General features: G+C 42.6%; 1 protein-coding gene across 1 annotated transcript in view; it reads left to right on the top strand.

Moving 5' to 3' along the window:
• Positions 1-25364, top strand: part of ptpn23a (protein tyrosine phosphatase, non-receptor type 23, a) — a 95900-nt gene that overhangs the window by 22658 nt on the left and 47878 nt on the right. The window contains exons 4-11 of the mRNA XM_080194530.1: positions 2472-2548; positions 8876-8925; positions 9047-9178; positions 12537-12617; positions 13639-13770; positions 14867-14914; positions 15050-15106; positions 21369-21427. Coding sequence (XP_080050656.1) covers positions 2472-2548; positions 8876-8925; positions 9047-9178; positions 12537-12617; positions 13639-13770; positions 14867-14914; positions 15050-15106; positions 21369-21427 — 636 coding nt within the window. The remainder of the gene's footprint in view (positions 1-2471; positions 2549-8875; positions 8926-9046; positions 9179-12536; positions 12618-13638; positions 13771-14866; positions 14915-15049; positions 15107-21368; positions 21428-25364) is intronic.

Raw genomic sequence — 25364 nt, 5'->3', positions numbered from 1 at the left:
CAAGTTCAGAAAATCCCATCCAAGGTCAGTGGACTTTTGCATGATCCTGTCCCACCCGCTATGATTCCTGTGGTGGACGGGATGGGAAAATTCAACCTAAGAAGTTTGACTTCCAACAAGCACAATCATCTTTTTTGTGCTTGGTATGATTCCAACCTATGGAAGGTTTTCCCCTGAATCCCATTGACTTCAATTTTGTTGGGACTCATTGATGCCACATTTGATCAAAAGCTGTTTTGATATCAAGGGCAATCTTGCTCCTCCCAGTTGCACTGCATGTGTTGTAGGTGCACACACAATACTGTTAGGAAAAGAATTCCAGGATTTTGACGCAGCAACAGCACAGGAATGACAATATGTTTACAAATCAGGGTGTGTGAGAGACTTGGAAGGGTGGTGTTCCAAGGTGGGTGCCGAAGGTGGTGTTCATATGTGTCTGCTGCCCCTTCTAGGTGATAGAGGCCAATGGGTTTGGAAGGTGCCATCAAAGGAGCCTTTACGAGTTGCAGCAGTGTATCTTGTAGATGATGCACAAATGCTGCCACTGAAGACTGTTGATGGATGAAGTAAATGTTTAAGATAGTGAATGAATTGCCAATCAAGTGAGATGTTTTGTCCTGGATGATCCCAAATTGCTCAAGTGTTGTTGGAGCTGTACTCTTCTAGGAAAGTGGGGAAATATTCCATCACACCTGATTTGTACCATTTTAGGTGGTAGGCAGATTTTAGGGAGTCAGGAGATGAGTTACATGTTGCAGCCTACTTTTGGAGTCACCGTGTTTATTTGGCTGGCCCACTTACATTTCTGATCAGTGGTAATCCCAAGATGTTGATGCTGAGAAATTCATCGATGATCATGCTGTTAAATGCCAAGAAAATATGGTTCGATTCTCCTTTGTTGAAGCTGGTCATTGCGTGGCATTTGTGTGATACTAGCCATTTAGCCCAAGCCTGGCATCCAAGGCTTGCTGCATGCAGGCATGGATTGCTTCATTATCTGAGGAGCTGCAAATGCAACTAAGTACTGTGATTGTCAGCAAACATCTACATCTCTGATCTTATGATGGAGGAAAAATTATTGATGAAGCAGCTGAAAGTGATTGTCTTGGATACTATACTGAGGAACTCCTGCAGTGATGTTCTGGAAATGAGTTGATGTAACCTCCAACAACCAAAACTATCAATTGTTGTGCTATATATGATTCTAACCACTGATGAGTTTACCCTTTATTCCCATTGATGTTACTTTTGCTAGAGTTCCTTGGTGTTGAAGGCAGTCACTCTCGGCTTACCTGTGGAACTAAGTTCTTTTGTCCACGTTAAACGATCTTGAATCGAATGGCAGACCCCAAAGTGAGCATCGATGAGCAGATTATTGATGAGTTAGTGCTTCTTAATAGTACTGTGGATGACACCTTCTATTACTTTGCTGATGATGGAAGATTGGTGGGGCAATAATTGGCTGAACTGGATTTATTTGCCTACTGCTGGAACAGGCCGTACCTGTGCAACTTAATTGAGCAGATGCCAGTGCTGTTGCTGTTCTGAACAGCTTGGCTAAGGATGCAGCTAGTTCTGCAGCATGTCTTCAGTCTTACAATTGGGATGTTGCTGTGCCCAAAACCTTTGGTTATTCATTTCATTTCTTGAAATCACAATTTTCAGGCAGAGGCTGAGATGGACCATCCACTGGCCACTTCTGGCTGAAATTGGTTGCAAACCCTTGTCTTTGACACTGATATGTTGGGCTGCACCATCATCATGGATGGGAATGTTATTGTACATCCCTCCTCCTGTTAATTTAATAGCCCCCCACCATTCACGACTGGATGTGGCAAGATTGCAGTTTCAGTCTGCTCTGTTTGTTGTAGGATTGCACTGTAGTCTCCATAAAAAGGAGCCTGGGTTGATTAGTATGAGCCGCCTTTTGGCATCTGACTGTTGCTTTGTTGGGATCAATTAACACAACACAAGAAATTAATCCAATTTGGAATCATTTGTTCTCCGTGGTTCAGTAGTTTGTATCATCATTTTAAGACTTTATTTTTCTAATCAGGCTTAAAACTCTTAACCAGTACCAACTACATTAATGAGAGGGATCCTGTACAGCTGTTTCCCTTTATGGGAGAGGGAAACACATATGGTGAGGTGCTTTCGCATGGATCTTGTCAGCTGGACTAGCTATAGCCCTTCGAGTTGGACATGGTGTGTGTAGTCAAAAGAAAGACAAACGAGAATTATTTGAAGAGATTACAAGTTCACTCAAGGTGCCAGGTTAATAATGGGTGTTGAAGTACTGTATAATTATGAGTGTTCAGACAAATCTGGTTTATTGAATACTAATCATCTTGAACATGACCTGTATAAGCCTGCTCAGTTCACATTGAGATTCAGTCTGCTGTGCTGCATTAATCCAGTGGAATTAATGGGATGTATATAATGGCAACCTGACGTGTTTGCTCAAATTGTAGGACCGAGATCTTTTCTGGCAAGACAGTAACTGTTGATGAGATCTGCTATGAACAGGCCTGCATTCTATATAACCTGGGTAAGTAGTTACAATTATTCAGTTCTAGACTTGTACGACAAAATGTCTTTAGACATAATCTTTTACTGTTGTTCCTGAAAAAGGTTTGTTAAATTGCACTTAGAGTATTTTTTTTCCTTCTACTTGTTAAATAGGCGTGTTATTTTGAAATTCATGCACTGTGCTTTTTTAATTAATTCCTATAATGTTAACATCATCTACAAGCCTGGGACCTCTTGCCCATCCCTAGTTGCCTTTGAGAAAGTGGTGTGGTTTGATAAAACCGAGTTATACTCGACTATTTTTAAGGGTAGGTGAGAGTAAATCATTTATGTGACAGGAATCATGTATAAGCTGGATTTAAAGGACCTTAATGAAGCAGTTTGGGTTTTCTGACAACCTAATTGCTTTAGAGTCACAGGCCTGAGGTTTTTTCAAATACTAGACTTCTTGAAATCGGTTGGGAAATTTGAAGTCATGGTGGCACAGTGCCACAGAGAGACCTGGATTCGATTCCAGCCTTGGGTGACTGTCTGTATGGAGTTTACACGTTCTCCCTGTGTCTGCATGGGTTTCCTCCCACAGTCCAAAGATGTGCAGATTAGGTGGATTGGCCATGCTAAATTAGTCCTTAGTATCTCAAGATGTGTAGGTTGGGGGATTAGCTGGGGTTATTTGTGGGATTGCAGGCATAGGACAGGGGTTGGGCCTGGGTAAGATGCTCTGTTGGGGAGTAAGCACAGACTCAATGTGTGAAATGGCCTCTTTCTGCGCTGTAAGGATTCTGTGATTCTATGATTTGTGTTGGGGACCGGATCAGAAACCCCAAGATATATTACTAAATTAGATTAGACTTCAACTAATTTTTTATTTGAGGATAAAGTGGTTCTTTCTAGTTGTGATCTTATTGACCCTTTAATTTTTTTTTACCAATGACAAGATACAATTCTTAACTGCTAATGTGTCTCTATTAGTTCCAATTTAAGCAATATTCCTCATAGACTTTCTTCAAAATCAGTTAGCAAACAACACAGGCTTGTGTGCAGGTACATGAGCTGCCAATCCTCAAGTCTTTGAACACTTCTGGAGATGGATAAACAGAGGGACATCTATCTTCTGACACTCAGACAGCAACCTCTTTCAGGATCAAGCAGAAACCAAATGGCTTTTTCTCTAAGTTTAGTTCTACCCATTCATGAATTTTTCTCTTGTCAATCATCCCAATTAAACCTTACTCTGAAACCTCAGAGGAAAACCCAAAACAAACAAAAAAATGAATTAGCTCAGCTTTCCTTCCTCCGCTCCCCACCCTCCTTCCTCCTCTTAGCAGCCCCCTCTTGTTCCTGACCCTTAGAGTTAGCCAGTCTAGGGGGGGTGGATGTCACTTGCACCCCATTGACAATGGCACCCTCTCTCCCCCTGATGAGCCTCAGTGTCTGTAGCTCAGAGGCCAGTTCATCTACCTTGAGCTGGACTCCTCCAGCAACCTGCACTTACTGCAGACGTCACTGGGAAGGACCCTGGGGTCCACCAGCTCCCACATCATACAGAAACAACACATCACATGCCCCTCCATTATTCACTGTAGTAGTATTGAAAATTTCAACACGAACTTACCTGGCCCTTTTTTCTCCCCAGCCCTTTTGCTCCTAAGCCCTAGTAGCTCACTCTGCTTCCCTCTCACGCCGATGCCCGCTCCGATGCTGCCCGCTGTCCACACCAGGCCTCCTTTTAAACCTGGCGCTGTTTTAAAGCCTGCTCCCCCACAACTCCCTGCTATCCACTTCCTTTGAATTCTTAAAGCGGTAGATACAAAAAGCCCGCAAAAATGCTTTTAAATGATTTAAACAGTTCTACAAGGTAAGTTCTTACTACGAAAGTGCTTTAAACTTATTTAAACAGGTTTTTAACAGGTAATTTCTCATCTATCTCTCTGCTCCTTCATTTGTCTGCTCCAGCAAACAGTGGAAGTGGAGGAAGGAGGGTGGGGAGCAGATGCCTCAGCCTCTCAATCTGCATAACAGGTTTGAGGTTCTTGCTTCCAGTCTGGACGACAATGAGGGAGGTGAGGTTGGTGAACAAACTGCACACAGTACAGTGATGCAGACACAGGACATAGGCAAAGAGAAGGTGAAAAGGAACGTAGTAGTAACTGGGGATAGTGGGGTTAAGGGTATTGACACTGTCCTTTGTCACAATGACAAAGTGCACAGAAGGGTGTGTTGTCTGCCTGGTGCTCGGGTCCGGGATGTCACATCTGAGCTGCAGAGGAACCTGGAATGGGAGGGTGAGAATCCGGTCGTTGTGGTACATGTGGGTGCCAACGACGTAGGCAAAATGCGAACTGAGGATCTGGGGAGGGAGTATGAAAAGCTGGGAATGGAATAAAAAAGTAGAACCGACAAGGTGGTTATCTCTGGGCTACTGCCTGAACTGAGTGCAGACGGGCGTAAGGTTGATAAGATTAAGGAAGTGAATGGGTGGCTCGGATTGGTGTGGGAGGAATGGGTTTGAATTTATGGGGCATTGGTATCAGTATTGGGGTAGGTGGGACCTGTTCAGGTGGGATGGGGTTGGTCTGAGCCGTGCTGGGATCAGAGTCCTGGCGAACCGTGTAAGTAGGACTGTAGACAGGGCTTTAAACTAATTAGGGGGGGGAGGGTGCGAGGGTAGGTGACATTACAGGGTCTAAAGTTAAGGAGAGGGTACAGGTAAGGGAAGAGGCCGAGGATGTCCCAATAATAAAGGGAGTAGGGGGCGTGAGTATGGTTGGTGGCGTTCTGGCAAATAGGGTCCAGGTGAAGGCTGGGATGAAGGCACTTTATCTGAATGCACGAAGCGTTTGGAATAAAGTGGATGAGCTGGTGGAGCAGATCAGCACAAATGGATATGATCTGGTGGCCATTACAGAGACGTGGCTGCAAGGTGACAGGGACTGGGAGCTGAATGTCCAGGGGTATCAAGTGTTTAGGAAGGATAGGCGGGAGGAAAAAGGGGGCGGGGGGGCGTAGCTCTGCTGATTAAGGATAGCATCAGGGTGGTAGCAAGGGATGATATAGGAACCAAAGAGCAGAAAGTGGAATCGTTGTGGGTGGAGATTAGGAACAGCAAAGGGAGGAAGATGCTGGTGGGTGTCGTCTATAGGCCCCCGAATAATGATGTGGAGGTGGGGCGGGCTGTTAACGCGCAAATAAGTGCGGCGTGCAGGAATGGAACGGCGATAATTATGGGGGATTTCAATCTACATATTGATTGGTCGACCCATGTTGGACACGGTGGGCTCGAGGAGGAGTTCTTGGAATGCTGCTGGGATAGTTTCCTTGAACAGTGTGTGTTGGAGCCGACGAGGGAGCGAGCTATCTTGGATCTGGTGTTATGTAATGAGGCGGATAGAATTAGGGACCTTGTGGTGAAGGATCCTCTTGGGGAGAGTGATCATTGTATGGTGGAGTTTCTGGTGCAGATGGAGGAGGAGAAAGTGGGTTCCCGGACACGCGTCCTTTGTTTGAACAGAGGGGAGTACGGTAGGATGAGAGAAGAATTGGCGAATGTTGACTGGGGGAGCGCGTTGGAAGGTAGGTCTGCTGAGGAGCAGTGGAGGATCTTTAAGGAGATCTTTCTTGGTGCTCAGCAGAAATTTATTCCAATGGTTAAAAGGCACCGTAGGAGGAGAGGTATCAAGCCGTGGATAACGACGGAGGTAAAGGAAAGTGTTAAATTAAAAGCGGATGCGTTTAGAGTAGCTAAGAGTAGTGGGCGAGAAGAGGATTGGGAGAGGTTTAAATGTCAACAAAGACTGACAAAGAAGTTGATAAAGAAGGGTAGGAGAAACTATGAAGCTGGGCTAGCGCTTAATATGAAAAAGGGTAGCAAGAGTTTTTATAAATATATAAAAAGGAAGAGGCTGGCTAGGGTGAACGTTGGACCCTTAGAGGATTAGAGGGGGGACTTAGTGGTAGGGGATGGGGAAATGGCTGAGGTCTTGAATAACTTTTTTGTTTTCGGTCTTCACGGAGGAGGACGTGAATAATTTGCCGGGTGTTAGCGATGGAAAGGTGGTAGGACTGGAGGGTCTCGATGACATTATTGTTACTAGAGAGGCAGTGCTTGACAGACTGGAGGGACTGATTGTGGACAAGTCCCCAGGACCGGATGGAATGCATCCGAGGGTTCTGAAAGAAATGGCGGAGGTGATAGTGGATGCCTTGGTGGTTATTTTCCAGACGTCGCTGGATTCCGGGGAAGTGCCGGAGGATTGGAAAACGGCTAATGTTACGCCGTTGTTTAAGAAGGGTGGCAGGCAAAAGGCGGGGAATTATAGGCCGGTTAGTTTAACGTCTGTTGTAGGTAAAATGTTAGAATCCATCATCAAGGAGGAAATAGCGAGGCATCTTGAGGGGAATTGCTTGATAGAGCAGACGCAGCACGGTTTCGTTAAGGGGAAGTCGTGTCTGACAAATTTATTGGAGTTCTATGAGGATGTGTCTAGGGCGGTGGATAGAGGAGAGCCGGTGGATGTGGTCTGTCTTGATTTTCAGAAGGCGTTTGACAAGGTACCTCACAAGAGGTTATTGCAGAAGGTAAGGGGGCATGGAGTTGGGGGTAGGGTGTTAGCGTGGATAGAGGATTGGTTGTCAAATAGGAGGCAGAGAGTGGGGGTTAATGGGTGCTATTCGGATTGGCGGTTGGTGACTAATGGAGTGCCCCAGGGGTCGGTGCTGGGGCCTCAGCTATTTGCCATTTATATAGATGATCTGGAGGAGGGAACCGTGTGTAGGGTGTTGAAATTTGCTGATGACACCAAGATTGGTGGAATGGCAAATTGTGCAGAGGGTGTGGAGAGTCTGCAGAAGGATCTAGATAAGCTGGGCGAATGGGCCAGGAACTGGCAAATGGAATTTAATGTTGGTAAGTGCGAGGTGGTCCACTTTGGTAGGAATAATGGTAGGAAGGATTATTACTTACATGGCGAAAAACTGCAGCAGGCAATGGTGCAGAGGGACCTCGGGGTGCTTGTGCATGAGTCGCAAAAACCCAGCCTGCAGGTGCAGCAGGTGGTCAGGAAGGCGAATGGGATGCTGGCCTTCATAGCGAGGGGGATTGAATATAAAAGTAGGGAGGTCTTGCTGCAGCTGTATAGGGCATTGGTGAGGCCGCAGCTGGAGTACTGTGTGCAGTTTTTGTTGCCGCACTTACGCAAGGCTATTTTGGCCTTGGAGGGAGCGCAGAGGAGGTTTACTAGGCTGATAACGAAGTTGAGGGGGTTGAGCAATGAGGAGAGGCTGAATAAACTAGGCTTGTACTCGTTAGAGTTTAGAAGAATGAGGGGAGATCTCATTGAGACGTATAAGATGATGAATGGGATGGATAGGATAGAGGTGGAGAGACTCTTCCCGCTCAGAAAGGACAGTAGGACTAGGGGGCACAGCCTCAAGATAAAGTGGGGTGGGTGGTTTAGAACGGAGTTGAGGAAGAACTTCTTCACTCAAAGGGTGGTGAATCTCTGGAATTCTCTGCCCGTTGAAGTGGTGGAGGCTGCCTCGCTAAATATTTTTAAGACGCGGGTTGATGGGTTTTTGATAAGAGAGGGGATTAAGGGTTATGGGGAGAGGGCGGGAATGTGGAACTGAGCCGCCACAGATCAGCCATGATCTTATTGAATGGCGGGGCAGGCTCGAAGGGCTAGATGGCCTATTCCTGCTCCTATTTCTTATGTTCTTATAAAATAAACACCCCATTACCTAGCATCAAGTATTCCCCTGCATTCTTGGCATGGAACTGCCTGATTGGCAGACAGGTCGGCACTGGATAAACCATAGCTGAATTTTAAACATGCCCCTCACAAGAAACATGATATAAATACATGTTTTTAAATGCATAGTACCTTCTCCATTACTAATCCAATTAATTAATTTGCTGCCACAGATGAATGCTAAATGAACACTGGGTTGGTAACCTAGTGTTTATGGTACTAAATTATTAGTTTTAACCTGCTATATGAGAAAAGGTGGTAAGAGGCTCGATTGGGATCAAAACTGGACTGATTATGTCATAGATCCTGAGTGCTCCTTTGTACTTTATTCTTGTTGTCTCTCCCAAAAATAAAAAAGGAATTAGGACTTCATACATTGAGTTAACTGCATTTTACCAGATGCAGCCCTTTTCAACTTCTAACATGAGTCACTCTATGGGTCCTGACTGGGATTCTTGTACAGTGAGAAATTAGAATAGATTTATGCTTTGGTCACATGTTGCCAGGCTAACTAGCTTATTTTCATATTGCACTTGCAAAATCAATTCTTTGCATTAGTAGATTATTGAATTGTTGATGCATTTTTTTTCTCCCAGGAGCCCTTCACTCAATGCTCGGAGCTGTGGATAACAGAGTGACTGAGGAGGTGGGTAATAATATAATCAAGTAACTGCACAGTGAGCTATTCTTACTGATTTTAGCTTTTGATGATTTTTTTTTGTTTAATGATGTATCGAGTCATTGCATTTCTGTTAACTTCCTTGCAGGGCATGAAGGTTTCCTGTACACACTTTCAATGCTCAGCAGGAGCTTTCTCCTATCTAAGGGATCACTTCAGCCACTCTTACAGTGTAGACATGAGCCATCAAATCCTCAATCTTAACATTAATCTCATGCTGGTAAGGGCGAAACTCAAGATGGGGGTTCAAAGTTGTGCAAGGTTGCATTCTATTACCTGCGTATGTGCATACTTGCTTACGTGCATAAGATGACTTGATGTAGTTGAAATACAGTTGAATCATCACTTCGAGATTTGAAAATTGGATTACCACTTAAAGTATTTTGGTGAATTTTGTGTTGCACGTTTGTGGTATGTGACATAACACATGATTTTTTTTGTCTCTTATAGTGCATAGAAGATTTGGATAATTATGTATTTTGCAACTGGTGCTATCATGTTTTATCTGCTTTTTGGTGCTGTATTCTCCTTTCCATAGGAGAAAAGCAGAGTTTAAGAACATGAGAAATAAGAACATAAGAAATAGGAGCAGGAGTAGGCCATCTAGCCCTTCGAGCCTGCCCCGCCATTCAATAAGATCATGGCTGATCTGTTGTGGCTCAGTTCCACTTTCCCGCCCTCTCCCCATAACCCTTAATCTCCTCTCTTATCAAGAACCCATCAACCCGCTTCTTAAAAATATTTAGCGAGGCAGCCTCCACCACTTCAACGGGCAGAGAATTCCAGAGATTCACCACCCTTTGAGTGAAGAAGTTCCGCCTCAACTTCGTTCTAAACCGCCTCCCCTTTATCTTGAGGCTGTGCCCCCTAGTCCTACTGTCTTTTTTGAGCGGGAAGAGTCTTTCCACCTCTATCCTATCCATCCCATTCATCATCTTATACGTCTCAATGAGATCTCCCCTCATTCTTCTAAACTCTAACGAGTACAAGCCTAGTTTATTCAGCCTCTCCTCATAGCTCAATCCCCTCAACTCCGGTATCAGCCTAGTAAACCTCCTCTGCACTCCCTCCAGGGCCAAAATATCCTTGCGCAGGTGCGGCGCCCAAAACTGCACACAGTACTCCAGCTGCGGCCTCACCAATGCCCTATACAGCTGCAGCAAGACCTCCCTACTTTTATATTCAATCCCCCTCGCTATGAAGGCCAGCATCCCATTCGCCTTCCTGACCACCTGCTGTACCTGCAAGCTGGGTTTTTGCGACTCATGCACAAGGACCCCGAGGTCCCTCTGCACCGTCGCCTGCTGCAGTTTTTCGCCCCGTAAGTAATAGTCCTTCCTACCATTCTTCCTACCAAAGTGGACCACCTCACACTTGCCAACATTAAATTCCATTTGCCATTTCCTGGCCCATTCGCCCAGCCTATCTAGATCCTTCTGCAGACTCTCCACACCCTCCGCACAATTTGCCTTTCCCCCAATCTAGAGCAAGTTTCAGAGCAAGATGTGTTGATGGAAAGGAGTTAAGTACTCAGGCAGTCACAATGATTGTGTAAATAAGAGTTTAATGTATTCTTCCAGTGATATTGCACATAAGATGTGTATCTTAATTATGTAAGTTCGGGTCATAGCATAAATATAAGCCAACCAGTGACTGCAGTACAATCATAAAAATACTGATTGTTGGACATTCTGCTGTTCACTATTTTAATAGGTGTCAACATGGTTAGAATGAAATATGGAGAGTAATGTCTCACAAATGTATGAGCTGTAATATCACATTTGTGTAATATCTATCTGTGGACTTGTCTCCTCATAGCTTTCCTTTGTTTTTGCTAAACTGAGATTTATTCTGGAAAACTTAGTGGAAATGAAGTGGTTAAGTCACTGAATCATTATGGTACATTTCTGTGGCTATTGAAATAAATTAAAAAGCAGAATTTATGTGCCAGCACTAAGAAGTTGTTAATAAAGTGAGCTAACACCATTAGCTGGCTTTTATTGAGGTGTTCCTGCAGCAATGACAGTGTTAATGAGGCACAAGTTCAGGAGAGTTTTGCACTTTGATTATTGCAGGTTTTTTTATGAGGATGGGTAAGGTATCCAAGTTCATCCTGACCAAAGTGCATTAGCTGGCAAAAATTAGCTTTAGGAAAGAGAACTGGATTATTTTCATTTTCTAGTTGGACATCTAACCAGGATTTGAAAATAATTTAGTATGTCAAATGGAATAAAGGCACAACTAACTGATTTAAAATTTCTTTAATTAAAATCACAGTTTTTAAGTGTTTTTCATGCAGCCAAATGTCTCAAAGCTCTTTGCAGAGAGGCTGCTGGCCGCTACACAGCAAGAGGGAGAGATTAGTAGATGTAATCAAAATAGTAAACTTTCCGAATGTAAATTCAGGTGCTGTAAACAAATTCTACAATGCGGGGCCATGATGGTTTGAAGGCTATACTAGCAATAGTGTTGGTGAGAGTGAGAAGAGACAGTGGACCTCATCATGAGGAGTAAAGTGGTGCACATTGTTTAAATACAAGTTATTTTTACCATGTATTCAATGACTAACAATGTTTCAAAGCACATGAGTACAAACAATAAAATCACTGACTTAAAGCTGGAGGTATAGGGCATGAAAGTGACCAGATGCTTGGGTCACAGAAACAGGTTATAAGGGAGAAAGGTGCATGGAAACATAGAAAATAGGAGCAGGAGTAGGCTGTTCAGTTCTTCAAACCTGGTCCATCATTTCAAGATCATGATTGATCGTCCAACTCATCTGTTCCCACTTTCCCTCCGTATCTTTTAGTTCCTTTAGCCCCAAGAGCTATATGTAACTCCTTGAAAACATACAATGTTTTGACCTCAACTGCTTTCTGTGGTAGAGAATTCCACAGGCTCACCACTCTCTGGGTGAAGAAATTTCTGCTCGTGGAGAACTAGAAAGGGAACTGAAGATTGTGGACCACTTGTGGCCAGGCGAAGGACTGGATGCACAAGAATGTAGAATCTGAGGGGAGTAAGATAATACTACTGGGGAAAACTGCACCTTTTGGAATGATAGAAACATGAAAATTTTAATTGTAAGGCATTGAGGGGAAAAGGTGAGCAATTGGTAGAGATGAAAATAAGCAGTTTTAGTAATGGAGAGCATGCATGGTTGGCCCTCAGTTGCAGTTTGAATAGGAAACTGAAGTTGCCATCGGACTGGAGAAGATTATGGAAATAGACTCAAACAATGATATAGAGATTTTTCTTTCTTCGAAGATGTTAATGTTAAAACTCAGGCAACCAGTAAAGTTTGGCAAGGGGACTTCCCCTGTTCAAAGCAATTGTATCTCTGGTGTGGTTGAAGATGCATCCCTTGTGCAGATGTATGCATTTTTATTAAGAGATACAGCATTAATTAAATAAATCACCTCATCAACTGCATTTTCAACTGATAAATTGCAAAATGACTCTTTTTAGTTGTTCTAGCTAAATAAATGGGTTAGTCATTAATGGTTTAAAATAGTTTATGTCAAAATAGATGCTACGTTTCTCAATGATCACACTTCTCTGGTGTCTCGTTACTTTAGGGACAAGCTCAGGAGTGTCTGCTGGAAAAGTCTATGCTAGACAACAGAAAAAGCTTTCTAGTAGCAAGAATCAGTGCCCAGGTATGTAACAATGTGCATTAATACTGTACAGTTTATATCTTTATGAAAAATTTGGGATGAGGAAAAATCCAAATTTCTACATTATTCCAAAAACATAGAGAATACAAAACCCTAAGTCAAAAAAGTATTGGATGCATAAAGCCTACTTCCTCTGCAACCAAATTTCCTTAACTGAATCTTAAATTCTTTCTTTCCTTCTCATCCCAACCAAAGATATTGCTGCTACTTCAATCTATTTGTATATCTATCTCTCAATCATTTCCGACAGAACTTTATTCATTAGAGATGTTGATCGCTTCAAGATCAACTCAAGTTTCTTTGTTAATTTGTTCCACGTATCTGAGAGGTAGATGGAAAAATCTTTGAATCATGTTCCAAGGGGAGCCATTCTTGACACTTGTACTAAATTGTCGTTTTTCCCATTTTCTGATCCACAACCTTTCTTTTAACTATTGTGTTTAAAAATTTCCTCGAGCACTTTCAATTTGAGACTTGTGTCTTTTTGTAATTGTATTCTCAAATAAATTGCTTGCTTCTACCTTAACAATGTTCTTTTAATGGCCATTATCATGTTACCTTGGCTTTTTTCCAGTCTCAGAGTTCAGTCGAGTTGAGTCCCTGTAATAGCGATGCATCATCCTTTTCTGAACTTTTATCATTTTTCTGGAAACATGACCAAACCTGCACATGTGACCTATATGTCAGATGTTGTTCTGACGGGTGCAGTCCAGATGTAGTGCATTTCCTGATTCACCTTAATAACAACTACTTCATTATGAAGTCCTGATAATACTTGGAGTGAATATCTTTAATTTAGTTTTGAAATGACGTGAAGAGGAAGTGCCTTTGACTCTTCTCCCAATTACTCCCCAGTTGCTTTCGTCTGTAGCTTTTAGTTATTAGTTTGAAATCTACGTTCAGAATTTTTTGGTGCAGACTTAGAGGAGAGAAAAGTAACAATTCTGGCTGCATTGGTAATATGGTGACTAGGTAAGAGACTTATAGTTTGCATTGTTGCCAGGTCGTTGATTATTATAAGGAAGCTTGTCGTGCCCTGGAAAACTCAGAGACTGCTTCACTTATCGGGAAATTTCAGAAAGACTGGAAGAAGCTGGTACAAATGAAGATTTATTACTATGCCGCAGTCGCACATGTAAGTAGCATTGTATGGAAAATATAAAACTCTGAATTTCTGCTGTTCTCTGAGAACATGCCTCTTCTCCTGTTAAACCCTTGCCTCTGAGTTTTCTTCTATTTTCATTGAAAGACCTGTCTCTTGTTGAAATGTGACTACATCCCTACAGTACACAAGTCCCAGTTTTTGAAGAATAAATGCAACCAAATCAATGTTGTTGAGTTATTCTGTTATGGCAGCATCTTGTGCTTGGCCTCCTTTTGAATCTACACACAGGAATTTCTTTTGGTCTGTATGGATTAGCACAACAATTAGTGCTTTAACTATCAGACAATTGGCTGAATTGAAAAAGCACTGTTTTGAATGAGAATCTTCAAATTTTTGTAAAATACATGTTGGAAATAAAGAGAAAATATCTATGAAAAGATTATTACGCTAAATTCTTTTCAGTGATGTATGCATATGAGACTTGTCTCTGCGTACTTACTCAGCTGGTCAAATTCCAACTGAGAGCCAGAAGGTATCATGCTGTTCACAGAATCACAGAATTATAGTACTAAGGAGGCCATTTGGCCCTTCGTGCCTGCACTGGCTCTCCAAATGAGCATTATGACCTGGTGCCATTCCCCTGCCTTTTCCCTATTGCATTGCATATTGTTTCTATTCAGATAATCATCTAGGGTTCTCTTCAATGCCTCAATTGAACTTGCCACCACTGCACTTCCAGGCAAGAAGGAAGAATTAATTGGTATCTGTGGTGTCGTTCTTTTACTTACTGGATTTATCTGTCCTTTGTAACTCTAGCTGAATCTGTGTTTGTTTTGTTTCTTTCCAAAGTCAGAGTTTGCATGTGATGTATTCAGTATACCAAAGTTCAGTGGCATGGGTTTCTGTTGAATTCCTGTTATGACTACAGTATAAGTTTTCTCCGGAAAACATTCACTCTGCATTTTGGTGCTAAAATATATGATTAAAAAAAATCAGCCTCATTGGCCAGCATTATATTTTTTATGGTTCACAGCAGTTCTGATGCTTATTCCTTTTTGTTGCTGGAGTTTTCTAGCTCCACATGCTAATTGACATTCTCAATACTTTCCTTTGTACTTTATTGCAGCTTCATATGGGTAAGCAATCAGAAGAACAACAGAAATACGGAGAAAGAGTGAGTAGAAAATGTTCTTCACCGTTCTTTTGACCTTGAAGTTTGTGAAGTGAGTCGATGATTGAAATGATTGCATTTGTTTGACTCTGGGCTGCAGTATGATGTTAAATACGTGTGGGTATTCTATTATTGCAGCTTGCTTACTTTCAAAGTTCATTGGACAAGTTGAATGAAGCAGTCAAGTATGCAAAGGTGAGTTTTGATTTTTGCAGTTTTTGTTTCATTTTAGTGTAACGTGTTGTTATTGAAGGAAGTTTAAAAGAACATGTACAGATTATTAAACAAAAGTATGATTTTAAGACCCTTTTTAAGTGCCGATGGAGGTTCAAGCCTCAATGTTAAACTTTCATGAGAACACCAGAAATTAGAGAGTGAATAGGCCCTAGGGCCCCTGGTGCCTGCTCTCCCTTTCAGTGTGAGCATTGCTGATCTTTGGCCTCAACCCACTTTCCCAAACCTGTTCCTCAAACCCATTACAGACCAAATATTTGTCCCCTTCAGGCTTAAATAAATTTAATGAGCTATTATGCACAATTCTTTGGGGAGATAATTCCAAAAATTTACAATAGTGAAGAAATTTCTCCCCATCTTAGGTCCTGAATGATTGACCCTTTATCTTAAGACTGTGTTCCAGATTCCATGACTGTGAAGTTGTACAAATGAAGTAATGGCATGATGGGAAAATTGTCAACTATTTGGTACAAAATAAGGAAAGCTGACCAAGCTATTCCAAAATGCCAGACCCCTGTAAGACCCGATAAAGCTGACTCCACATAACCTAAGACATGAATAAGACGGGAGAGGGTGAAGACCTGATAATGCTGATTCCGCTTAGCAGGGCTGTATGAGTAAGACAGGACAAGATAAGGTCAGGGATGAAGGAGTCCCAACCTTCTGTTCTATCAAAGGACAAGATAAAGGTATGAATGATGAGACAGAGGTCAGCAGGCTGTATCATGATTTATGACATTGCTTATGACGTCACTACTGATCAAATTCCTGAATAAGCTCTGGTAACGCAAATTGATAATGATTATGTATAAATACTGAACTGATTCTTTTGTAAGGGCGGACTTGAGAAGGAATTAACAAGTTGTAACAACTGCTCTCCAAACTCGAGTTACTGCCATTCTTGATTACCCCTGATAACTTCCTCCCCTTGCTTTTCGAGAATCTGACATCTCTTGATTCCTTGAGAGGAATCAAGGGGGGAAAGTTATCTGGGGTAAGCAAGAATGTGGTATCAGGCAGGAACGTTCAAAAGTTAATTCGGGGAGTCTATGGGAAGGCAAAGGTAGGTCTGTAAGTGGGAGGCTTTCAAAAGTGTGTTAACTGGGGTTCAGGGCAAACACGTTTCTCTTATGTTGAAGGGCAAGGCTGGTTGAAGTAGGGAACCCTGGATGACTCGGGATATTGAGGCCCTGGTCAAGAAGAAGAAGGAGGCACATGATATGCATAGGCAGCTGGGATCAAGTGAATCCCTTGAAGAGTATAGGGGATGTAAGAGTAGAATTGAGAGAAGTCAGGAGGGCAAAAAGGGGACAAGAGAGCGTTTTGGCAAAGGAGAATCCAAAGAGCTTCCACAAATACATAAAGGCCAAAAGACGAGGGCCTCTTAAGGATCAACAAAGTCATCTATGTGTGGATCCAGAAGAGATGAGTGGGATCCTAAATGAATATTTTTCATCAGTATTTACTGTTGAGAAAAGCATGGATGTTAGGGAACTTGGGGAAATAAATAGTAATGTCTTGAGGAGCATACATAGTACAGAGAAGGAGGTGCTAGAAGTCTTAAAGTGCATCAAGGATGATAAATCTGATGAAGTGTATTCCAAGACATTGTAGGAGGCTAGGGAGGAAATTGCGGATCCCCTAGCAGAGATATTTGAATCATTGATAGTCACAGGTGAGGTGCCTGGAAATTGGAGAGTGGCAAATGTTGTGCCTTTGTTTAAAAAGGACTATAGGGAAAAGCCTGGGAACTACAGGCTAGTGAGCCTCACATCTGTGGTGCGTAATTGTTAGAAGGTGTTTTGAGAGACAAGATATGTAGGCGTTTAGAGACGCAAGGACTGATTAGGGACAGTGAGCATGGTTTTGAGAGTGGAAAATCATGTCTCACAAATTTGGTTGAGTTTTCTGAGTGGGTAACTGTTTGAATGGGATGAGGGCAGTGCAGTTGATGTTGTCTACATGGATTTTAGCAAGGCCTTTGACAAGACATCGCATGAATCTCAGGGATCCAGGGTGAGGTAGCCAAATGGATACAAAGTTGGCTTGGTGACAGAGGACAGGGTGGTTGTAGAGGGTTATTTTTCAAACTGGAGACCTTTGGCCAGCAATGTGCCTCAGGGATCGGTGCTGGGTCCACTATTATTTGTCGTTTATATTAATGATTTGGTTGAGAATATAGGAGGTGTGATTAGAAAATTTGCAGATGACACTAAGATTGGTGGCATGGTGGACAGTGAAGAAGATTATCTCAGATTGCAACGAATCTTGGTCAGTTGGCCCAGTGGGCTGATGAATGGCAGATGGAGTTTAATTTAGATAAATGTGAGGTGATGCATTTTGGTAGATCAAATTGGGATTGGTCCTACTCAGTTAAGAATATAACATAAGAACATAAGAAATATGAGCAGGAGTAAGCCATCTAGCCCCTCGAGCCTGCCTCGCCATTCAGTAAGATCATGGCTGATCTGATAGTGGTTCAGTTCCACTTACCCGCCTGCTCCCCATAACCCTTAATTATCTTATTGGTCAAAAATCTATCTATCTGTGACTTAAACACATTTAATGAGATAGCCTCCAATGCTTCAATGGGCAACAAATTCCAAAGATTCACTCCCCTCTGGGAGAAGAAGTTCCTCCTCACCTCTATTTCTAAATTGACTTCCCCCATATTTTGAGGCTGTGCCTTCTAGTTCTTATTTCCATTCAAAGTGGAAATAATCTCTCTGTTTCTACCCTGTCTAGTCCCTTCATTACCTTGGGTATCTCTATAAGATCTCCCCTCAGCCTTCTAAATTCCAACAAGTACAGGCCCAGGCTACTCAATCTCTCCTCATAAGCTAACCCCCTCATCTCCAGTATCAACCGGGTGAACCTTCTCTGCACTTCCTCCAAAAAGTAATATATCCTTTCTCAAATAAGGGGACCAAAATTGCACACAGTACTCTAGGTGTGGCCTCACCAGTACCTTGTATAATTGCAACAAGACCTCCCTGCTTTTATACTCCACTCCTCTCGCTATAAAGGCCCACAATGGTAGAGCATTGGGGAGAGTTATGGAACAAAGAGATCTAGGAGTACAGGCTCAAAGCTTCTTGAAAGTGGAGTCACAGGTGGACAGAGTAGTGGAGAAGGCATTCAGCATGCTTGGTTTCATTGGTCAGAACATTGACGACAGGAGTTGGGATGTCTTGTTGAAGTTGTACAAGACATTGGTAAGGCCACAGTTGGAATATTGAGTACAGATCTGGTCACCCTATTATAGAAAGGATATTATTAATCTAGAAAGAGTGCAGAAGAGATTTATTATGATGTTACCAGGACTTGATAGTTTGAGTTATGAGAGAGGCTGGATAAACTGGGACTTTTTTCTCTGGAGCGTAGAAGGCTGAGGGGTGATTTATAAAAGTTTGTAAAATAACGAGGAACATAAATCATCTAGACAGTCAATATCTTTCCCCAAAGGTAGGGGAGTCTAAAACTAGAGGGCATAGGTTTAAGATGAGAGGGGAGAGATACAGACGTGTCCAGAGGGGCAATTATTTCACATAGAAGGTTGAGAGTGCCTGGAACAGCTGCCAGAGGTGATGATAGTAGGGGCGGTAACAATTTTGTTTTTTAAAAAGCATTTAGACAGTTACATGGGTAAGATGGGTGTAGAGGGATATTGGCCAAATGCGGGCAATTGGGATAGCTTAGGGGACAAGTTGGGCCGAAGGGTCTGTTTCCATGCTGTAAACCCCTATGACTCTGACAATGAGAGACAAAGAAATCTGTTTACCCCAGCTATAAATGCATTCAACAATAGAGTATCCACCACTCCGGGTTCAGGGAATTCCGAATGTTGTCGTCCTCGCTCACAAATGATCAGCCCCTTATCCTGAGTGGATGTACTTGTGTTTCAAATTCCCCGATAGCAGAAACAATATCCATCCTATCAAGCTCCTTCGAAATCTTGTATGTTTAATGACATCTCAGTTTTCTAAACTCTGGTAATTGTAGGCCCCAATTTATTCAGGTTCTCATCATAGGACAACCTCCTCATCCCAGGGACCAATTTAGTGAATGTCTTTGCTGCATTGCTTCCAATGCAAGTATATCCTTTCTTAAATATGGAGACCAAAATTGTACAACTTTTACAGATGTGATTGCACTGGAGGGTGGCCAGAGGAGATTCACCAGGATGCTGTCTGGGATGGAACATTTAAGCTATGAAGAGAAGTTGAGTAGGTTTGGGTTATTTTCATTGGAGCAGAGAAGATTGAGGGGCAACCTGATCGAGGAGTACAGGATTGAGAGACATGAAGAGAGTGGATAAGAAGCAGCTCTTCCCCTTAGTTGAAGAGTCTGTCACAAAGGGGCATAGGTTCATGGTGAGGAGCAGGAGGTTTAGGGGGATGCGAGGAAAAACCTTTTTTTACCCAGAGGATGGTAATGGTCTGGAATGCACTCCTTTGGAGGATAGTAGAGGCAGGTTAATGCACATCCATTAAAAAGCATCTGGATGAGCATTTGGCATGTCATAACATTCAAGACTATGGGCCTAGTGCTGGTAGATGAGATTAGGTGGGAATTCAGGTGCTCCTCACGTGCCAGTGCAGATTCAATGGGCTGAGGAGCCTCTTCTGCACTGTATAATTCTATGTGATGTCACCAAAGCCCTGTACAATTGTTGCAAGACTTGTTTATTACTACTTACTAATACCATTGCAATAAATGCTTACATCTCATATGCCTTCCTAATTGCTTGCTAAACCTGCATATTAACTTTCTGCATTTCTTATAGGAGCACACAAGTCTCTGTGAACATCAACATTTAAAAGTTTCACACCTTCAAAAAAATTCCCTTTTTTTTATGTTCAAAATGAGTATATTCCCACTTCCCTCATTAAACTCTTCCTGCCACCCTATTGCTCACTGACTTAACCTGTCTATATCTATTTGCAACTTCTTTGTCCTCCCCACAGATTACCTTTCTATCTAGCCATGTAACATCAAACTTAGATAAAGAGGTAACAGTAAGATGTCAAAGCCAACAGTGAGGCCCCAGCACTGATCCTTGTGGGTACTCCACACGTCACAGCCTGCCAACTTCGAAGTGCCTTGTTTATGCCTACTGTGTTTCCTGTCCATTAACTGATCCTGTATCTATGTTGTGACCGCTTATCTTGTTTAACTTTTGGTGTGGCATTTTCTCAAATGCCTTTTGGAAATCCTGGTTCCTGTTTATTTACCATATATTTACATCCTCAAAAAACTCTCATACGTTGTCGAGCAAGATTTTTTGTTTCATTTCACACTTCTCAGCATTAAATAACTATTTACCTGAAACAACTGTGTAGAAAATTTATAATGAAAATTTGTTTGGTAATGAAAATTATTAAATTATTTCACTTATCCAAATACACCAAGTTGTATGCCTCTGCTCCCAAAGAATTGTACTAAAATGAGTCTGAGTTACTCAAAGCTGCACAAAAGATTTCTGGAAAGTTGGTATTGAATTTCCAGACTAGAGATGTTATGGTGCAGTTGTACTCTATAGAAGGTTGGGTGATGTGAAAGAGTAATTTTTATTTCCAGTTTCTGACAAAATTAGCAACTTAAGGCCAATTGAAACTGGATTTTGTGGCAAGATTTCTGGAATATTACAGTTAAGAGGTAATGGTGAATCTGTGCAAAATGTCAAGACCACAGTTACAGCATGGCATGGTGGCACAGTGATTAGCACTGCTGCCTCACAGAACTGGGGACCCAGGTTCAATTCCTAGATTGTGTTACTGTCTATGCAGAGTCTGCACGTTCTCCCTGTCTGCGCGTGGGTTTCCTCCAGGTGCTCCAGTTTCTTTCCACGGTCTGAAGGTGTGCTGGTTTGGTGCATTGGCCATGCTAAATTTTCCCTCAATGTACCTGGAGTGTGGCGACGAGGGGGTTTTCACAATAACCTTCATTGCAGTGTTAATGTGAGCCTACTTCTGACCCAAATGAATAAACTTTAAATAAACAGCATCAGGCTTCATACAGTAGGAGAATATTGAGGCATTAGTGAGAATCCATTCACTAGGATATTGCGTGTTATGAGGAAATAAGAAGAAAGTCTTGGGTAAATGTAACGATCTGAAAGTACAATTAAGCAAGTGGGAGGGAAAGTAATTGCCAATTATTTTACTTGTGTAATGTATCCAGCACAAAGCACATTGTGGACTCACCACTTTGTTATTTTTAGGGTCAACCTGAGACTGTTCAAGAGGCTCTGCGATTTACTATGGATGTAATCGGAGGAAAGTAAGTCATTGAAAGAGACTTAGAATCAGAGGCCATTTGGCATGTTATATCTATGCCAGTTCCCTGCACGAGCAACCTGCCTTGTCTGGCTCTCCCACCCTTTTCCCTTAGTCCTGCAAATTTTTTCTCTTTAAATACTGATCCACTCCTCTTTTGAAAGCCAAGATTGAATCTTCCTCCACCACACTCCCAGGGAGTGCATTCCAGATCCTAATCACTGTGTAAATATCGTTTATCCTTTATTATGTTGCTTATTTCGCCAGTCACCTAATTCACTGCCCTCTGGTTCATGATCATCCTGCTAATGGGAATAGTTTCTCCTATCTATTCTGGAAAGACACATGATTTTGAACATCTCGATCAGATTGCCTCTTAATTTTCTCTTTTTTCCACGGAGAACAGCCCTAGCCTCTCCAGTCTTTCCAGATAACTGAGGTTCCTCATCTCTGGAACCATTCTCATGACACTCTCCTTAAACCTCTTCATATTCTACCTTTGGTCATACCCAAAGGTAGGGGAGCCTAAAACTAAAGGGCGTAGGTTTAAGGTGAGAAGGGAGAGATACAAAAGGGGCAATTTTTCACTTCCAAGAGTGGTGAGAGTCTGAAACGAGCTGCCAGGGAGACAGGTATAATTTTGTCTTTTAAAAAGCATTTAGATAGTTACATGGGTTTAGAGAAATTTGGACCAAAGACGGGCAATTGGGACTAGCTTCATGGTTTAAAAACTGGGCGGCATGGGCAAGTCGAGTTGTAAACCTCTATGACTCTATAAACTCTAATTGAACTTTTTCTTTACACAAGTTTATCATAACATTTTTTGAGTTCTGCGTCCATATTTATTAAGTTCAGGATGTCATATGCATTATTAACTACTTTCTCAACCTGTCCTGCCACCTTCAATGATTGGTGTACAGATATACTCCCAGGTCCCTCTGCACCCTTGCCCCTATAGAACTGCACCTTTTAGCTTGTATTGCCTCTCCTCAGATTCCTTCCAAAATGAATCACTTCACACTACTTTGCTTAAATTTCACCTGTCACTTACTTGCCCATGTCACCATGATTTATGAAATTGCTTTGTTTAATTAATGTGTTGTTGGTTTTCAGCTGCATTATGTGAAAGTAAGCACCTTTTTGGATCAATTTTAAATAATGTGGTAGACATTAGCAGTGGAGTGGCAAGGTTTTTCCTTTTTGTGTCTTTGGCATTGTGGACCCCTAAATCTAATAAACAGGAAAAGTCACCATAGTCCCAGATGACCAGAGGCTGCTGTCCCCTTTGAGGAGGAGAACTGATTGGTGGTTTAACCTGAGGATCACGCTAAGGCGAAGGGCAAGGTTGAGAAGGTGGGCCTTCATGAATAATCTCAGCTGGTATAGGAATTGAACCCACAGTGTTAGTGTCACTTTGCATCATGAACCAGTTGTCTAACCAACTGAGTGAGCTAACCAACTAAATCTAGTATTCATTGGTGAAATGCAGAGTTGTAACTGTGCAGTGTCCCGAAAGAACCCAGCATCAGAATTGTATGCAGCCAAAGCAGTATTACATTCCTATTTTCTCATGCCTTGCTAAGCAAGGCTACTTTACAGATTCAGACTAAATTGGCAATCTTGTGCTATGAAAGCGTTTGCTCAAATTGGGTTAGAAACTACGCACTGAGCGATGCCCCTTGAAGTTGGAAAAGAGAAATAAATCTTTCATTTTATCATCGGGGCCACAGTTGATTCTGGGACTTAAGGATATAAGTTCGGCATAATAAATCATTACTTGACCTGGTGGTTATCCACTTTCTCAAATGCTTTTATTATAATGTGCTTTTCCTTTACCCATTGCTTTTTAATTGTCTATACGTTAGATTTTAATTGCTCCGCCTTTGGTGGTCATGCCTTTACATGCCAGGCCTTGAGTCCTAGAATTCCCTCCCTAAATCCTTCTGCTTCTCTGTCTTGTTTTCCTCCTTTAAGATGTCCCGTCAAACCAACCACTTCAACCAAACTGTTGGTCATTCACCCTAATACCATATTATGTCATATTTGTCGTGGTGGCGTATCTTGTTTCATAGTTCCTCTATAATGCACCTTGGGATGTTTTATTACATTAAGGTTGCTGTCAATAGCAGCTATTTAGTGATACATGCTGCTTATAAAATGTCATGCTTTAATGAATATAGAACATAGAACAGTACAGCACAAACAGGCCCTTCAGCCCACAAGTTGTGCCAATCACATCAATACCTACCAATCCATAGACCTATCTATAACCCCCAATCCCATTAAATCCCATATACTCATCCAGAAGTCTTTTAAAAGACCCCAGAGAGTTCGCCTCCACCACCACTGACGGCAGCCGATTCCATTCACTCATCACCCTCTGAGTGAAAAACTTACCCCTAACATCTCCTCTGTACTTGCTTCCCTGCACCTTAAATCTGTGTCCTCTTGTAGCGACCATTTCAACCCAGGGAAATAGCCTCTGAGAATCCACCCTATCTATTCCTCTCAACGTTTTATAAACCTCTATCAGGCCGCCTCTCAACCTTCGTGTCTCCAGGGAGAAGAGTCCCAGCTCCCTCAACCTAACTTCATAAGGCATACCTCCCAATCCAGGCAACACCCTTGTAAATCTCCTCCGTACCCTTTCAATAGCTTCTACGTCCTTCCTATAGTGAGGCGACCAGAACTGCACACAGTACTCCAAGTGGGGCCTGACAAGGGACTTATAAAGTTGCAGCATTACCTCCCGACTCCTAAACTCAATCCCTCGATTAATGAAGGCCAGTACACCATACGCCTTCTTGACCACATCCTCCACCTGCGAGGCCGATTTAAGAGTCCTGTGGACCCGGACCCCAAGATCCTTCTGCTCTTCAACACTGCTAAGATTCCTGCCCTTGATAGTGTACTCGTTCATCCCATTGGTCCTGCCAAAATGGACCACTACACATTTATCCGCGTTGAAGTCCATCTGCCACTTCTCCGCCCAGTCTTGCATCCTATTTATGTCCTGCTGCAACTTCTGACGTCCTTCCAGACCATCCATAACACCACCGACCTTCGTGTCATTGGCGAACTTACTAACCCATCCCTCCACTTCCTCATCTAGGTCATTTATGAAAATGACAAACAGCAAGGGTCCTAGAACAGATCCCTGGGGCACTCCACTGGTGACTGACCTCCATGCAGAAAAAGACCCATCCACAACCACTCTCTGCCTTCTGCAGGCAAGCCAGTTCTGGATCCACAAGGCCAAAGCCCCTTGGATCCCATGCCCTCTCACCTTCTCAAGAAGTCTTGCACGGGGGACCTTATCAAACGCCTTGTTGAAGTCCATGTACACCACGTCCACTGCTCTTCCTTTGTCAATGTGTTCAGTCACATTTTCGAAGAACTCAACTAGGCTCGTAAGGCACGACCTGCCCTTGACAAAACCATGCTGACTATTTCTGATCATGCTAAACCTCTCCAAATGCTCATAAATCTTGTCCCTCAGAAGCCTCTCCAGCTTACCAACCACTGAGGTCAGACTCACCGGACGGTAATTTCCTGGGCTATCTCTGTTCCCTTTCTTGAAAATAGGAACCACATCCGCAATCCTCCGGAACCTCTCCCGTCTCCATCGACGACGCAAAGATCATCGCCGGGAGTTCTGCAATCACCTCCCTCACCTCCCACAGTAACCTGGGGTACGTCCCATCTGGTCCTGGCGACTTATCTATCTTGATAGAATTCAAAAGTTCTAACACATCCTCTTCCTTAATATCCACATACTCAATCTTTTCCATCTGCTGCAAACCTGTAGCAAAATCTCCCAGATCAGTTTCCACCGTGAATACTGAGGCAAAGTACTCATTAAGCACCTCTGCCATTTCTTCTGGTTCCACACAGACCTTTCCCCCTTCACCTTTTACAGGTCCTATCCCTTCTCTTCTCAT

Source organism: Carcharhinus amblyrhynchos, chromosome 8 (assembly GCF_965287045.1).
Source record: "Carcharhinus amblyrhynchos chromosome 8, sCarAmb.v2.hapA, whole genome shotgun sequence".
NCBI lineage: Eukaryota > Metazoa > Chordata > Chondrichthyes > Carcharhiniformes > Carcharhinidae > Carcharhinus > Carcharhinus amblyrhynchos.
Note: the sequence above shows the minus strand (reverse complement) of the source record. Positions and strands in the feature narration are given on the sequence as shown.